Source organism: Mixophyes fleayi, chromosome 10 (assembly GCF_038048845.1).
Source record: "Mixophyes fleayi isolate aMixFle1 chromosome 10, aMixFle1.hap1, whole genome shotgun sequence".
Taxonomy (NCBI): domain Eukaryota; kingdom Metazoa; phylum Chordata; class Amphibia; order Anura; family Limnodynastidae; genus Mixophyes; species Mixophyes fleayi.
The window spans coordinates 93973283-93990167 of record NC_134411.1 but is presented as its reverse complement, the minus strand read 5'-3'; the positions used below and the strand labels follow the sequence as shown (position 1 = coordinate 93990167).

General features: G+C 44.5%; 1 protein-coding gene across 1 annotated transcript in view; it reads right to left on the bottom strand.

Moving 5' to 3' along the window:
- PEPD (peptidase D) overlaps window positions 1-16885 on the bottom strand; it is a 118928-nt gene that overhangs the window by 9333 nt on the left and 92710 nt on the right. The window contains exons 12-13 of the mRNA XM_075189180.1: window positions 15891-16039; window positions 3296-3480 (exon numbers count right to left, since the gene is read on the bottom strand). Of these exons, the coding sequence (XP_075045281.1) occupies window positions 3296-3480; window positions 15891-16039 (334 nt within the window). The remainder of the gene's footprint in view (window positions 1-3295; window positions 3481-15890; window positions 16040-16885) is intronic.

Below are 16885 nucleotides of genomic sequence, written 5' to 3'. Positions count from 1 at the left end.
TGGCCATGACCACTCCTCCCACGCGGAGGAGCCACCTTCCCACTACATGTCCCAGCCTCACACCACGAGGCCACAGAAAACAGCGCTATTCGTTCCCTACATCACTGTGTATAAACCTGTAGGCGTTCTGGAACTATATCGCGCCACACCACAGCCAATCAGTATCGCGGCAAACCACAGCCAATCAGTGGCTCTCCAGAGTTTGTGAAACTGAAAATCCCATCATAGCGGCAGGGCAAGCATGGACTTGTAGTTCTACAGCGGCTGAAGAGCCAAAGCTGTGCTGGGAGACTTACAGTATCACCGCTGGTCTAGGTGCTACAATAACGGCTCGATTCAACTTTAAAATAAAAACACAATTCAAAACAATGACTAAATTACCCAGCACAGAATAATTGTCTTATTATCTTACTGTAAACATGATGCTGGAAGGAGAGGTCTATATAACCACTGCAGGACTGAACCATTCTCCTGTTCCCTTCCGCTGTCCAGTTTGGCTGTGCTGTTTATTTAGAATTCCCGTACAAACAGTCAGCTCAAATCAGCCAAAAGAGCTGTAACAATATGTTCTTCTGTCACAGAGAAACTACAATTTAAGCCCTGGAATAGACAATGTAATCCTGCTCCAACAAGCGGGAGAGAGTATACTTTGGCCATTTAAACAAAAAACTAATCAGAGGGTGCGAACACAAAATAGAATCAGCTGTTGGATCGAGAATAGCAAAACTCCCACTGACGGGGTCCAAGTGGATAATGTCAGGAAGACCCCGTGGTCACATGACCACAGCCCAAAAAAATTGAGACTTTTCTCGCAACAATAACATTAGCAGCCAACAAGCAGTTTCTGTGGATCCCAGTAAACACTTTCCTGCATTTTGAAAAGATACAAAACCAGTTCTGATCCACCCCAGTCTAGACTGCTCCTAGTACAAGGCCCCTCGTGAATTCAACCCCTTATCCTCCGTATCATTGATAACATTGTGAGTAACCTCTTTTTTTGTTTTTATTACTGTGGATTTAACAGAAATAATCCCTGATATAGGTTATTATTCTCTGTTGAGAACTGAAGCTTTGTTTCCTCATATCTTCCAAAGTAATAAATAACACCAATCATTTAAGTCCACATAAAATACCAATATTCACTTTCGCTGACTGGAGGAGGCCATTATGTTCTCTTTATATGTTACATATAGGAAACAAGATGCTTTTATCATAATAAAGATTGTCCTTCACCCCTGGCTGCACCTCTGGCAGTGAACCTGTCACCTACACACAGCTGATCTGTAGGTATAGTAATGAGATTACAACCTATTAGGGCCTAATGGACGTTTGTCACTAGATGCTGCAGAGTTGTCACTGGTTCAGTGTACAATGATGGAATAAGACACAGTGTCAGGTTAGTGATCCCTGGGCCCCTCTGCCCCCCATCTCTCCCACGGGGCCCCTCTGCCCCCCATCTCTCCCACGGGGCCCCTCTGCCCCCCCATCTCTCCCACAGGGCCCCTCTGCCCCCCATCTCTCCCACGGGGCCCCTCTGCCCCCCATCTCTCCCACAAGGTCCCTCTGCCCCCCTATCGTTCCCACGGGGCCCCTCCGCCCCCCATCTCTCCCACGGGGCCCCTCTGTCTGTTCTCTCCTACAGCCCCCTGTTGTATTCACTGTACCGGGAGATGTGTTGCAGCTTCCTATACTAAGTGGGTTTTCTTACAAGGAAATGCACAGTTACACTAAAAGGGAACAACCTCTGATTCCTGCCAGACTATACTTCTTATTTCATGTTCCTGGACATTGTAACTTGCTGATTACATCTTTGTTGTCTCTCTTTATTTCCGTGTTTTACTCTCACCATACAGCTGCTCAGCTCTCTCTGACCCCGTCACTTCTTACATCTACGCTCCATGCTCCCTCTCACCCTCCTGCCCGTCTCTTCACTGCTGTCCTGCCACTAATGCCCCTACCACTATTTTCCCATGGCTTCTGTAGTTACTGCTCTTCCACATAATTGCTCAGCCGTAGTGTTGCTTTGCTGTTGTTTTACTGCTACTTACATTACCACGGTCAGACCTCTCGTCACTAGCTGCCGAGGCCCGTCGTGGCCCCTGCCCAATCCAGAACATTGCCCAAGTGGCACAATCTGGACCCCCCAGCACTCTGCACCATCATGGCCTCAATATCTTTTAGACCTCTGCACCAAAAGTGAACCCCACTAGGTCTATTGTTCCCATTTGCTCCTTTTGTCTCTCATTACCCCTCCCTTTAGAATGTCAGCTCTGGGCAGGGTCCTCTACCCTACGTCTCGTGTCTCCGCACTCTCCGTCCCTGTTTGGTCTTATGCCGTATTGTCTGTGTATGTCGAGCGATTTGTTCTGCTAATTGCATCCATGCATTTATTTTCCTGCTTATCTGCGCTCTTAGTTCTTGTATATTCTTACGTTATTTTGTTTTATGTTCTAACCCCTTGTGTACGGGCACTGCAGAAGCCTTGTGGCGCCTTATAAATAAAAGATACTAATAATATGAGCTGACCACATCTGTATTCTCTTTCTTACACTGACCTTTGGCAGTAGAGGATGGGAACCTAAATGCAATCAACCTCCATTATTGGGAATGTCCATTACACGCTATAGTCACCAGGAAATGAGCGATTGTGTGATGTGTACTACACTACGCAATGTACATTCGTTCTCTGCCAAATGGGTCTCTGTTTTATACCTGGTAGAAGGGATATTATGCCTCAATCCACAGCGATTCAACTAGAAGATTGATTCAGCTCATAAAATAACGCTCCCAATGTGTGTAAGTGACTGGTTCACTTTAAATTTGGCTACTTCTGTAAAACAGAGACTATATGAAAACAGGCGCCAGCTCGCAAGTTGCCGTAACCCATAGCAACCTGACCTGATTTAGTGTAATGTAGGACGGAGAGATGTAGGACTAGTGGTGGTACTTGTGGCCTGGCTCTGAGACGCAGGGTGCCCAGGCAGCACCCCCTAGCTGTCCTGGGTCCTATTCAGTAAGTTATGTGGGTCCACCTATTTTATTTGAGTAGAGGGCTAAGAGAGTTCCCTACTCTTATTTTCCATGGGGGGCATTAGCTATGGCACTGGTCCAATGAATGAACACTCAGTTAACAAGAAATGACGTTGAGGTAGTGGATTATTTAAACAGCCGTTGTACAAACATGAGTGGAGATAAAGAATGTAAACATTATATGAGTAAAAGGGACATGGACATTTAGGCTGATCTTATACCCATGAAATCACGCGGACTATCCTATCTACACCACGGCACTGACCTCTGGGTAGCCCCCAACATCATGAACGTCGATGCCCAGGAAATGCCCCAGTCCGTGTGGCATGAAGACGGCCCCCATGTGAGCCTTGATCATGTCGTCCACGTTGCCCTTCAAGATACCGATCTCGGTCAGCTCTTCCAGATGGACGCGGTCGGCCAAGCGATGCATATCTGGCCAAGCGACCCCTGGGAGAAGACACAGGTCCTAGCTGTCAGTTTCCCTCTTTATAATAAACAGTTTATTATTCACCTGCAACATCTAAAACTCTGTATATATTAGAAGTCGTCTCAGAGATCCGTGACCGACATAGAAGCACCATGTCGCTATGGTTACAGAACTCTGCAGTGACTTAGAATATCCTTATAATTTACAGTACATGATACACTGTTTTCTTATAATAATAATAAAAAAAAAAAAATTATACATATATATATATATATATATATACATACATATATATATATATATATATATATATATATATATATATATATATATATATATATATATATATATACATACACATACACTAAATCAGATTAATTGACCATTTATTTCCAATACTGTACTCTACGAAATGTGAGGGAAAAAAAAGCTTTCCGTGAATTGTTCACAAGAATGCAGCCTATCAAATCACTGGATAGTTTGTGGCTCAGTGCTGTCATTGGACCTTGGTCACTTGATTGGCTCCCATGAACACCGGTTCCTCCCACAAAATGGCTGCCTCCATCAAATGTAGGCAAATCGTACAGATAAAAGCAGATTGAGAAAACAGATATTTATTTTTTTTGATGGGTTTAACCATTTGAATTCTTGTAACGTCACTAGAAAATGGTGCACACAAATTGCGGTGTTGGGAGTAACTCATTTTACACGTGAAGAGGTTATAAGACATGTCAGTACAATCCTGGTGAACACATTCAGGTTTTCCCTCGGTTCACCCGGCTTCACAAACACTTGGAAGTGGAAAAGGTTCAAAGATCGATATAACTTATCTGGTAGATTTAAGCCAAACTAAACACACATGATCGCTATCTTTAAAGTGGACCTTTCACCTTCATACAAACTAATGTAAGTACTAATTATAAGTTAAAGGACCATTAAACACCAGAATTGAAATGTTCAGATATGAACAATTAGGGCAAAATAAATTTTTCTTACATATGTTATAAAGTCAAATATGACCTCCCCGATACACTAGACAGCAGGGGCGGACCTAGACGTAATTTTTAGGGGGGGGGGGGGCATTTTGCATAATCACGCCCTCCTTCATTCTGATTGGCTGGCCCCGGAAAACCCCGCCCACCACCCGTGATTTTCCCTGCCCCCTCCACCCATTTTGATCGGCGTCTTGGACCTAAATTTAAAGGACTTGTACTGCTAGGGGAGGCAATTGCCCAGATGGCCCCCTCTAGATCCGCCACTGCTAGACAGATGAAGCTCCTCCCACAATATTAGCACAATGTCCTAATGGGATCTGGTGCAGGTAACCACTCTGTGAATACAGTCATTTGAGCTAGTGTAACATCACTGGCTCCACCCGTGTCCACCAATCCACACAGTGCATTTCTAGAAAGCAAGTCTACAAAGCTGTCAGTCACTCTGTGTCTGTTGTGTAAAAGAAGTGCCTCCCTCCTAACATGACAGCCTACTGAGAGAACCCAGTATTACACATAATTTGATATATAGTAACGTCAAATAAAGGCCTTATTTGTTCTTTAATAAACATGCAAAGAATCCTGACCATTTACTCTTCTCATCCTCCACACTTGATGAACTGATTGTCATATCTGCAGCCAAGTTTTGGCTGATATCACCGCTGTAATCTGTGAATAAAACACCAGCCTGGTATAAAATGATAAAGGAGAGAGAACTGGAGCTGATGACATTTAGCAAACTGTGCCAAACGCTACAAAAATTCATGCTGAAGCAAATAAACCAATCCTCAGGTCTGACTGCGTGTCAAGCCAGCAGTGATGTGGTTACTGGAGACGCATCACGGTCATCTACAAGAAACAGCCATGGTGTAGGCTAAACCAATATGAAGCCTATTAAGTCACAAGGAACGAGTGACAACTGAGACCAAAGCCACGACGCCTATAGAGCCACAGATTGGCCAGGCTTACTCAGACCAGCCCAGGGTTTCTGTCTATCCAGACATGAAATAAGTGCACAGGGCCTTTCCCCCCCAAGAGTCCTCACCAGCACTCACACAGCTGGATAGGAAGTGTCCTTGCACTATGGAAGGTCCCTGCCCAACGGGGGGGAAAAAAAAAATAAATCTGCTGATGGTATGTCTGTTTAATTGTTAAATCCCTGCCAAATGATATAATGTGTAATACAGGTCATCGAACCAATGGCCAGGCCGTTCTGGGAGGACGAGAGACCAGTAAACTCGTAGTTGGCTCTGCTCAGCGGACAGACACTGTCCCAGATTATAGACCACCTTTCTCACAGGGGAAATGATCATCTAGAATCAACCAGTTAGTCGAAAATAGCTCGTTCCACACATGGTGCATATTAAATTAGATTATTTTAGGATGAACCTTATTCACACATAGAAATCTGTTGAGCTAAAAATGTTACAGTTGAAACAGACAGAACAGGATATTTCTTGTTAACGTAGAACATTATTTAAAATAGACTCGTCATAGCAATAATGATGTATCCAAATAATCTAATCAGGCCCAAAAGATAGGCAACCTGATATACTGCAGGAGCGAATCAGGACATGGTCGAGTCTATACCAAGCTTGTAAGAGCATAACCGCATTATTAATGTTATTTAAAAAATAGGATCGCAGCGGATATCGTGCATCCTGCGCAGATGCAGTCCCCATAGGTTTCTATGGAGGGTGTGATGATGCATCATTTACCAATGTCCGAAAAACTTGTCAGCAATTACTAACGCCGTGTGAAGATGGGGTTAGTTACTGAATTCTATGGGGTCAGCATTGTGGTAGAGGAATCTTCGGGTCCCTCACCGCAGCTGACCTGCTCTATCCTTCAGTCTCTGCGCAAAACAACTTTACCGGAGAGAAGAGACAGACAAGTCAAATAGTTACAGACAGCCTATCGGATGCATCATCCGGGATGTTTTTTTAATAAATGATTACTAAAAATCATCCGTCATCGCTGCGATGACAGATGACAATTAACGGGGCAGGGCCCTCAAGGCTCTTCTATAGCAGAAAAACGGGAGTGACTAAAACTGTGCAGACATGGTTTGTTTAATGTGGGCGAGATATTATATAGCCAAAGAAATATATGAAAAGTGTTATGTCGTAGAGCTATAATCAATTTCATAAGAGCACCATGTGACTGGTACTAAATGCAGAGACTTCACCACTAGTGATCAATACAGAGAGCATCCCAGTGACCTCCGTACAATGCAGAGAGCATCCCAGTGACCTCCGTACAATGCAGAGAGCATCCCAGTGACCTCCGTACAATGCAGAGAGCATCCCAGTGACCTCCCTACAATGCAGAGAGCATCCCAGTGACCTCTGTACAATGCAGAGAGCATCCCAGTGACCTCCGTACAATGCAGAGAGCATCCCAGTGACCTCTGTACAATGCAGAGAGCATCTCAGTGACCTCTGTACAATGCAGAGAGCATCTCAGCGACCTCTGTACAATGCAGAGAGCATCCCAGTGACCTCCCTCCGTATAATGCAGAGAGCATCCCAGTGACCTCCCTACAATGCAGAGAGCATCCCAGTGACCTCCGTACAATGCAGAGAGCAACCAAGTGACCTCCGTACAATGCAGAGAGCATCCCAGTGACCTCCGTACAATGCAGAGAGCGTCCAAGTGACCTCCGTACAATGCAGAGAGCGTCCCAGTGACCTCCGTACAATGCAGAGAGCGTCCCAGTGACCTCCGTACAATGCAGAGAGCGTCCCAGTGACCTCCGTACAATGCAGAGAGCGTCCCAGTGACCTCCGTACAATGCAGAGAGCGTCCCAGTGACCTCCGTACAATGCAGAGAGCGTCCCAGTGACCTCCGTACAATGCAGAGAGCGTCCCGGTGACCTCCGTACAATGCAGAGAGCGTCCAAGTGACCTCCGTACAATGCAGAGAGCGTCCCAGTGACCTCTGTACAATGCAGAGAGCGTCCCAGTGACCTCCGTACAATGCAGAGAGCATCCCAGTGACCTCCGTACAATGCAGAGAGCATCCCAGTGACCTCTGTACAATGCAGAGAGCATCTCAGTGACCTCTGTACAATGCAGAGAGCATCCCAGTGACCTCCCTCCGTATAATGCAGAGAGCATCCCAGTGACCTCCCTACAATGCAGAGAGCATCCCAGTGACCTCCGTACAATGCAGAGAGCAACCCAGTGACCTCCGTACAATGCAGAGAGCATCCCAGTGACCTCCGTACAATGCAGAGAGCATCCCAGTGACCTCCGTACAATGCAGAGAGCATCCCAGTGACCTCCGTACAATGCAGAGAGCATCCCTACGACCTCTGTACAATGCAGAGAGCATCCCTGCGACCTCCGTACAATGCAGAGAGCATCCCTGCGACCTCCGTACAATGCAGAGAGCATCCCAGTGACCTCCGTACAATGCAGAGAGCATCCCAGTGACTTCTATACAATACAGAGCGCATCCCAGTGACTTCTATACAATACAGAGAGCATCCCAGTGACCTCTGTACAATACAGAGAGCATCCTAGTGACCACTAGTCAATACACAATGTATGCTAGTGACTGCTATTGAATGCCATTCCACGATTATGAACGTTTATTTATAGGGCGCCACGAGGTCCACAGCACCGTACAACAAGACAGTACATAGTAGAACAGTAAAACACAGTAAACAAATGACACTACAACTCTCACCACAGCTTATATAGCTGGATGGGTAAAGGGGTGCAAGGGGGTTCTCCTCTGTTCTGGAGGAGAACCAGAAATTAAACCATGGTAATAGCTGGGGGATGAAGGCTGAACCAGAATATCAGCAGTGGCCCCTGGTGATATAAGTCCGCCCCCTACAGGGCCCAAGCAGCTGACACTTCAGCAGACAGTGAGAAGGCGTTAGTTAGTTGCTGCCGCACTCTCAACTTTCCAGCGCACTCGCCCGGCTGCCTCCACTCGGTGTAGGTGATGGGTACACTTTTATCTCTAAAACATGGAACAATATAATATAGTTCCTGTCAGCCATAATCTATGGGAAGATCTGTCCCAAGCCCCTGCCCTGACTATGAACCTTGTGTATATGACAAACGTACACACAAACTACGCATTGTTTGTCACAAACCACAAGCCACAGCTCGGTGTTTTTGTGCACATTAGTGGTGCTACAGTATAATTTATTTTTCCTTCACACAGAGTCACAACGTACATGGGGGGGGCGGACAGAATTTATGTGCTCATTAGTGTCACAGAGTCTGCAGACTGAAGGTGAGAGGTCGGGGAAGCAGACAGGCTGCAATTCAGAAGCTCAGTCACTACCAGGAGATAAGGGCTGCTGAACACACATTTCCAGCTGTCACAGAGCAGCATCTCTACTGTAAGGGTTGAAGTGTCACCTACGAGCAGTGGAAGCGGCCATTTTGTGAGCTGGAGCAACAGTCATGAGAACGCAGACGGCCATTACATCGCTATGTTCCATTACCACAGATACACTGTACTCCTTAGCAATCAATAATGATATCAGCTTTGTCCTGGGAGCTAAAGTTAAACTAATAAACACATTTATGATTGGTTCTCAGGTTACATATATGTGAGATTTACACTCGGAGGCTCGGAATCCATTTTGTGGCCTGTGACAATATTCATAAGGATTTTGCTTGAAATTATAGCACTTTATACCACTTGGTATAGTCTCCACAACACACTCCATTGCATGGTATTTATTAATTATTATAATTGGGCTATAATTCTCATTATAACATCGCCTATAACCCCAGTTTAAGCGGTGTGATGAAGCCGGATCACTGTAATGTCATCACTGAGGTACTTTGTGACTTATTTCCCAATGAGCGAACGAGCTGCTTTTTGAAGAGCATTAATTCTGTCCACAAAATGGCAGCCTGCACTCCATACTAATTTAGTGTTGACAATATAATATTTCCTTCATTCTGTTATTGCAACGTATAGCCCTTTGCAAAACAAAACACTTATTTTTCAGAGTAAGACAAATATATTTGTAAAGTGTTTTGTAAAGGTCAGAGAAACACTCTGGTTTTGTACAATAAACGACCAACAACCCGTTCTCAGTAACTGAATAGATGACTGTTATTGTAAGTCAGCAGATATCTCTGAGAGACTGACAGTGTCCATGATACAAAGCCCATAGGCAGACGCTGGGTGCTCTGTTAGTAAGCGGTGTCTATAGGGGGACCCTAGTGTTCAAAATGAAAATGTAGCTGCAGATACGGATATTTCATGACGTAGACACATTGCATCTGTCAGCCGGCACTGTGTTCTCCATACAGGCCCCTGAGGCTGTATCCTATACGCTCAGCTGACAATGTCCTGACTTTAACTCTCGCTCTGGGTTTGAGTCCCCAGACTTCCTCATACATAAGGTGAGGTGTAAGAGGTAATGTCAGGTCAGCTGCAACACATAAATAATGCCTCAACAAGCACATAACGCAGATTCTCTGACACAGAGGGACAGTTATGATTTATGTACTGATGTATTTATGTTATATAGACTCACAATGCAGAGCAGCATATGGCTGGGAAGTGAGGTGCTGTGATCTGCAGGTGCTAATCTAGAAGCTCACAGGAGTAGATTTATCAAACCTTCTAAAAAGCAAAATTGGAAGTGTTGCCCATAGCAACCAATCAGATTCTAGCTATCATTTATGCAGTACATTCTAGACCATGATAGCTGGAATCTGATTGGTTGCTATGGGCAACACCTTCACTTTTGCTTTTTCGAAGGTTTGATAGATATCCCCCTTACAATTAAGACAATTTATAATTATACTCTGGGCTTTAATTGTCTTGTAGTAAAAGGAATTTCTATTCTGCTGCAGGTTTCTACGATGGCCATCAAAGATGTCCCGTAACAACGGTCGCCATGATACCGTTGTCAGGCATGCCCTCTCCTTACTGTATCCTTATTGGCTGTCCAATCTTCAAGCCAGCTGAGACAACCAATCACGAAAACAAGAAGGTAGGGGTGTTCCTAGACAACCATGGACGAGGTTGTCAAGGAACAATTTAGCTGGAAGACACAATCAGCTCATGTTAATGGTCAATAACTCTAAACCACAAGGTGTCATAAGAAAGGGCTTGTTGTAGCGTTCACAAATAAACGTGTAGCAGCTTCTCCCATATGACCTCCCCTATATAGTTCCTGAAAGTAACTATATATATATTATATATATATATTAATACATATATATATATATATATATATACATATATATATATATATATATATATATATTTATATTACTTGCCTACTTTCAGGCGGCATCCGGCGGAGGGGCCGGACTAATGGGCGGGGTGCCTCGAATCGCGTCATTTTGGCCCCGCCCCCACGAGTAAAATTACGTTTTGTCGCGGGGGCCAACTGAATTTCAGGATGCGGGAGAAATGCCAGCTCTTGCGGGAGTCCAGGAGACTGACCTGAATTTCGGGAGTCTCCGGGACTTTCCGGGAGAGTTGGGAAGTATGATATATTTATAAATTGCTTCTAATTAGACCTGTTAATGTTTCAGTCCACTATCTTCCAGGCCTTTATCAAGTTTAAGGAGCGTTTCACAATGGGGTGGGTGTTGCTGCATCTACCAATACCCAGACCTGTCAGTCACTGACTGTATTACTTGGGCCGGGGAGTCAAATTTATTGCAAAAAATTAAAAACTGTGAACCAAGGAGTGAAAGATCTGCCAGACGAACCCTGTATTCCCTCAAGACTAAATAAATCAGATGGTTATGTGAGTTGAAGACAATGACCTCCGACGGGGGATTAAATGAATAACCACAAAATATTCTGTATTTAACTAGTAGCTTCAAATCAGCTGACTCTGCAGTGATGGAAAATGTCTGTAAAAATCCCCTTCAGTCCTGTGGCGTCGATACACAAAGCTTCATTCTGCCCGGACCTTGGGACCCGTTACAACATCACCGCCTCAGCCACCAACAAACATTACATTTTATGGGATTTTATTTAAAAAAAAATAATAAAAAATAAATAAAAAAGTTTTTTGTAGTCATGACAAATGCTAAGTCAAAAGCAGGGGGTCGGGGTGTGTACAAAACTTTTTGGTTTCAGACGGTGTTGTAAAGGGCGACAGGATCCAGTTTGTAGGAGTTTCTGGAGGGTCAATGGCGATTTTAGTGCCAGTGAGGGGTACGTAATACATGTATTACACGTGGACGGAGGGGATAATGGGATTATTAGGTACCAGGATGTGATCCTTAACCATGTTTCACGGCCGCTCTTGTAGGGGGTCTTGTCATATTCTTAAAAATCATGTTCTGTGAAGCTCCCCTCCTTTCTGTGTATGTATTGCTACAGAATACTACTGTATACAGGATAATACACCCCTTACTATGGATTAGAAGGATGTCAGGAGTAACCATAGAACACGTTAGGTGACGTTAATTCTCAGACTACAATAGGGGGCGATGATGTAGAAATTGTAAATTATATGACCTACTCATCCGATATCACTGAACTGTTTACATTAGTAATTATAGCATTATAATCTACAACAACAGATTGTCAAAGTAAAGATGAAGCAGTTTTCGCTGATGCGATCGGCGGTGGTCTCGCCAAATCACGCTGCAACAGCCCCCCCCCCTCCATATTACTTCACAGGGAGGGAGCGCAAAAATCGTGGTATCGCCATTCGTCCCAATAAAACGTATTCCATCAGTATAAACATTACTTGTATAATTCTGCTGGCGAACAAGACAAATTCAGTTCCTAATTTATATAGTAAAATGAAGCAGGAGAGATCTAAAGAATACAATCTTACCTGTAAATTTTAATCGAATGATTAAAGACTTCCGTTCGCTAGAAAAGAACAAACGTGTGAAAAGTTTTCCCAAGAGATTTATCGTACGGGCGATGAATATACTTTTCTTCAATGTATGCCAACCTAAACAGCCACCCCTGGAAATATTGGAAATTGGAGGATGTCTTTATGAACTGGTGCCCAAAACTGGACATTATATTTAAAAATGTTGTTGACTAAGGGAACAGAGTGGAACGTGCGTCTAGTTATGCCTTATTTTAATACTGGATTGGGACTATATACTGTATTACATAAATATGGTAGCGTTCATAGAGCAACTAAAAATTATTATCTAAGAAAACCTAGCTGTTCTGACATTCAAGAAAACATGAGATAAAACAGTAAAACACTTTCTATAAGTTTCATTCCTGTTTAATAGTCTACTTATGTGTTTTTTTTTTATTAGTGAATAACAGTAAACTATAGTATAAACGTTGTGGTGGGATACCCGCATAAAAGAGCAAAAAGGTGAAACAACGTTAAATGTAATTGGTCTGTAAAAGGTTCAAGGAAAGCACTGTCCCATAAATCAGAATATGTGATTTATGATATTATAACAAGCCGACCACACGCACTGAAATATATTCCGTAAGTCTTCTGTAGTCCATTGCGTCACGGCGGTCAAACGCGCTTTACCTGTCCTGCACTGAGCGAGCTCCTTTTCATCTAACGCCTGCTCAGATCTAAAGAAGAGAGGGGTCATTCATCAATCAGTACTGAAGAGAAAGCCGGTGACAGCTACATCCTCACTGTCAGAGCAGAGAGAAAAGCGAGGGCTCTATCAGAGGTGAAAGTGTGTTGTCTCTCTGAGCCAGACTTGCTGCCTGTTTCCTGTGAGGGTCTCCCAGCCCTGGCTAGCCCCTTTCACTTGTCCGCACTGACAGAGGCACAAAATTTATAGCAATGGTAATCCGCACTAGACTCTCTCTTCCAGCATTCTGTGTGAATAATGGAACGGCAGGAATCCTGCTGCAGAAGGGGGGCAATGTGAATCGGAAGTCACTTACATTGCTGAGGCAGAAAGAAGGACAAGTGGTTTGAGGGCAGGACGCTGGTAAAGAAATAGGTCAGCGTTTGAAGAAAATACATGAATGTTTATGGTTTGTATTGATAGGAAACTGTGTCACGCTCTCGGATATAGGGTCTCCTTCAAGACAACAGTCGTTGAGTCTCCCCTAACTTTACACAGAACCTGTTTGTTTATTTTGCGTCAGTTTGTAAAGTGACGGTCACAAATCAGTCTAAAACATGACTTTATTTTTTGTCTGGAATCATAAAAAATTAAATAAAATTTATATAATTTGTTTTTTGTTTTTTTTCCCCATCAGATTTTTTTTTTTTTATTATGTTTTTTTCAAATTTTTCTTAACAAAAGAGCCCTCAATAATGGGCTATAACATTAAAACTAAACCCACGCAGGGGTACTAGCAGTGTCATAAGATTATACATACAGCAGCACAGTGGCCTAGTGGTTAGCACTTCTGCCTCACAGCACTGGGGGCATGAGTTCGATTCCCGACCATGGCCTTATCTGTGAGGTGTTTGTATGTTCTCCCCGTGTTTGCGTGGGTTTCCTCCGGGTGCTCCGGTTTCCTCCCACACTCCAAAAACAAACTGGTAGGTTAATTGGCTGCTATCAAATTGACCCTAGTCTCTCTCTCTCTCTCTCTCTCTGTGTGTGTGTGTTAGGGGATTTAGACTGTAAGCTCCAATGGGACAGGGACAGATGTGAATGAGTTCTCTGTACAGCGCTGTGGAATCAGTGGCGCTATATAAATAACTGATGATGATGATACATAGTCAAAATGCATCATACATCAGATAATAAAGGCAGCCCGTAGGGTCTGCCTAGATACAGCCGACAGTGAGGCATTGAAATAGTAATAATAACAATAATACTAATAATAGCGGCTAGACGTCTGCCCCGGATGTAATGATCCTAAGATAGTTCCACCTCCCTCAATCCCTCTGTAACATAAGGGGATGTTCTCCATCTGTACCAAATCTTTTCATATTTATCAACTAGATTCCTGCTGGTGTACATGAATCGCTCATGACCTACTGTATCATTAACAAGTTCAATCCATTCTTTCAAGGCCGGACCCTCCGGAGCCATCCGCTTCCTTGTAATGACCACCTTTGCCAACACAAGTAAAGTAGTAACGAGCAGTCTAATGAGCTTATGAATGGTCTTGTCCAGGCCCAGACCAAATATATTATTATTATTATCATTTATTTGTTAGGCGCCACAAGGTTTCCGCAGCGCCGTACACAGAGCAAACAGTAGACTATACAGGGTGAAACAGTACAGAACAATAAACAAAAATACCAGTACTTCAGAAACTCCAGGCAGGCTGCTGCAATAAGCACGGAGCAGAAGAACAGGTGAGGAGACAGGAGGGGAGAGGGCCCTGCTCATGTGAGCTTACATCCTATATACATAGTTTTGGTGTGATCACGGACACTCCCACTCCCAACCGAATTATACAAGCACCCACCTCCCTCCAGAAGGAGGAAACCAATGGGCACTTCCAAAGCTTGTGCCAGAAGTCCCCCCTCTCGCTCCCACACCTAGGACCCAGAACCAGCTGACCCCCACTAAATTTATAGAGCCGAAGGGGGTGAAATACACTCTATGTAAAAGGAAAACCTGGACCTGACCAAATATAACATAAGCAATGACCCGGCCCGGACTATTCACAATAATACCCCAAGTCTTATCATCAGTTTCCCAAGATCAGTTTCCCACAGGGGTCGCAGTCTCGGTAAGCCCCCCGCACCAGCTCCTTCCAGCAGCATTGAATATAATGACAACATTTTTCCGCCTCTGTCCCAGCGGGAACAGCTGCACTCGTAAAAGATCTGCACTAAAACTCGGGACGGCCCCCGAAACTGCGAGGTCAGAGCATGTCTCAACTGCAAATACCTAAAGAAATAACCCCCAGGCAGTTCATATAATCCCCATAGCTGTTCAAAGGAGCACAGTAACCCATCCACATACAATTGCCCAATATGCACAACATTATAAACACGCCAGGCTCCAGCCCCTCCACCTTCACAAGGTCAACAAAATCCAGATTATCCCAAAGTGAGGTACATGGGTCATAAGCGGATTCATGCCCGATTAGAGATGAGAGCCGCCAAACCCTCAGGGCCTGTGTCACCAGCCAAAAGAAACTGCGTCCGCAAATGTCTAGACCCTGTCATAGAAACTAGGAAGTCATGAAGATCCGAGACCGCAGCCGTACACCAATATGTGCCAACTGAGAGGCGACATAATAGAGCCGCAGATTCAGTAGAGCCAGACCCTCCGACCCCCGGGAGCGACACAGAGTAGTACCCTGGCTCTCTTGTCCGTCCACACCAACCAGGATATGAGACGAATATAATTTGGTCTTAATAGGTTACGTTGAGCTTTATACAATAAATACAAATAGACGGCGGTAGATATCACTCATGAAATAAATTTAGGTTATGTCAACATCAAAGAGTGCCTGCTGCTGGCGCACGGAGGTGGCAGCCATGTTGTCTCACTGACGCGACTGGCATCGTCGTGGTAAATAAGCCCCATTCTGGTTATAAAGAGAGAGGTGCAGGACTTACCTGGCTTCACAGCGTTCATGACGGCACGAGAGGACTTCAGCACCGCCTCATAAATCGCTTTCTGGTTTGGATTGAACTTCCCGTTGGCGGGAAAGGAGCAGGTAATGTCTGAGCTGTAGCAGTAATATTCTCCTCCCATGTCAAACAGGCTGCAAGGTAATAATAAGAAAAATTATAGACCATATTATCCCATTATTGAGCTCAGGTAATGTTATCAAATACAATATGATAAGATTATAGTTCAGCAATTTTCCATTGTACTTGTGTATTATATATGAGAGAGAGAGAAGAGAGGAAGGGAGAGAGAGAGAGAGAGAGAGAGAGAGAGAGAGAGCAATTAAGAGAGAGAGAGAGAGAGAAAGAGAGAGAGAGAAGAGAGGAAGGGGGAGAGAGAGAGAGAAGAGAGGAAGGGGGAGAGAGAGAGAGAAGAGAGGAAGGGAGAGAGAGAGAGAGAGAGAGAGAGCAATTAAGAGAGAGAGAGAGAAAGAGAGAGAGAGAGAAGAGAGGAAGGGGGAGAGAGAGAGAGAAGAGAGGAAGGGGGAGAGAGAGAGAGAAGAGAGGAAGGGGGAGAGAGAGAGAGAGAGAGAGAGCAATTAAGAGAGAGAGAGAGAAAGAGAGAGAGAGAAGAGAGGAAGGGGGAGAGAGAGAGAGAAGAGAGGAAGGGAGAGAGAGAGAGAGAGAAGAGAGGAAGGGAGAGAGAGAGAGAGAGAAGAGAGGAAGGAGAGAGAGAGAGAGAGAGAAGAGAGGAAGAGAGAGAGAGAGAGAAGAGAGGAAGGGAGAGAGAGAGTGAGAGAGAAGAGAGGAAGGGAGAGAGAGAGAGAGAGAAGAGAGGAAGGGAGAGAGAGAAGAGAGGAAGGGAGAGAGAGAGAGAGAAGAGAGGAATGGAGAGAGAGAGAGAGAGAGAGAAGAGAGGAAGGGAGAGAGAGAGAGAAGAGAGGAAGGGAGAGAGAGAGAGAGAGAGGAAGGGAGAGAGAAAGAGAGATGGAGAGAGAGAA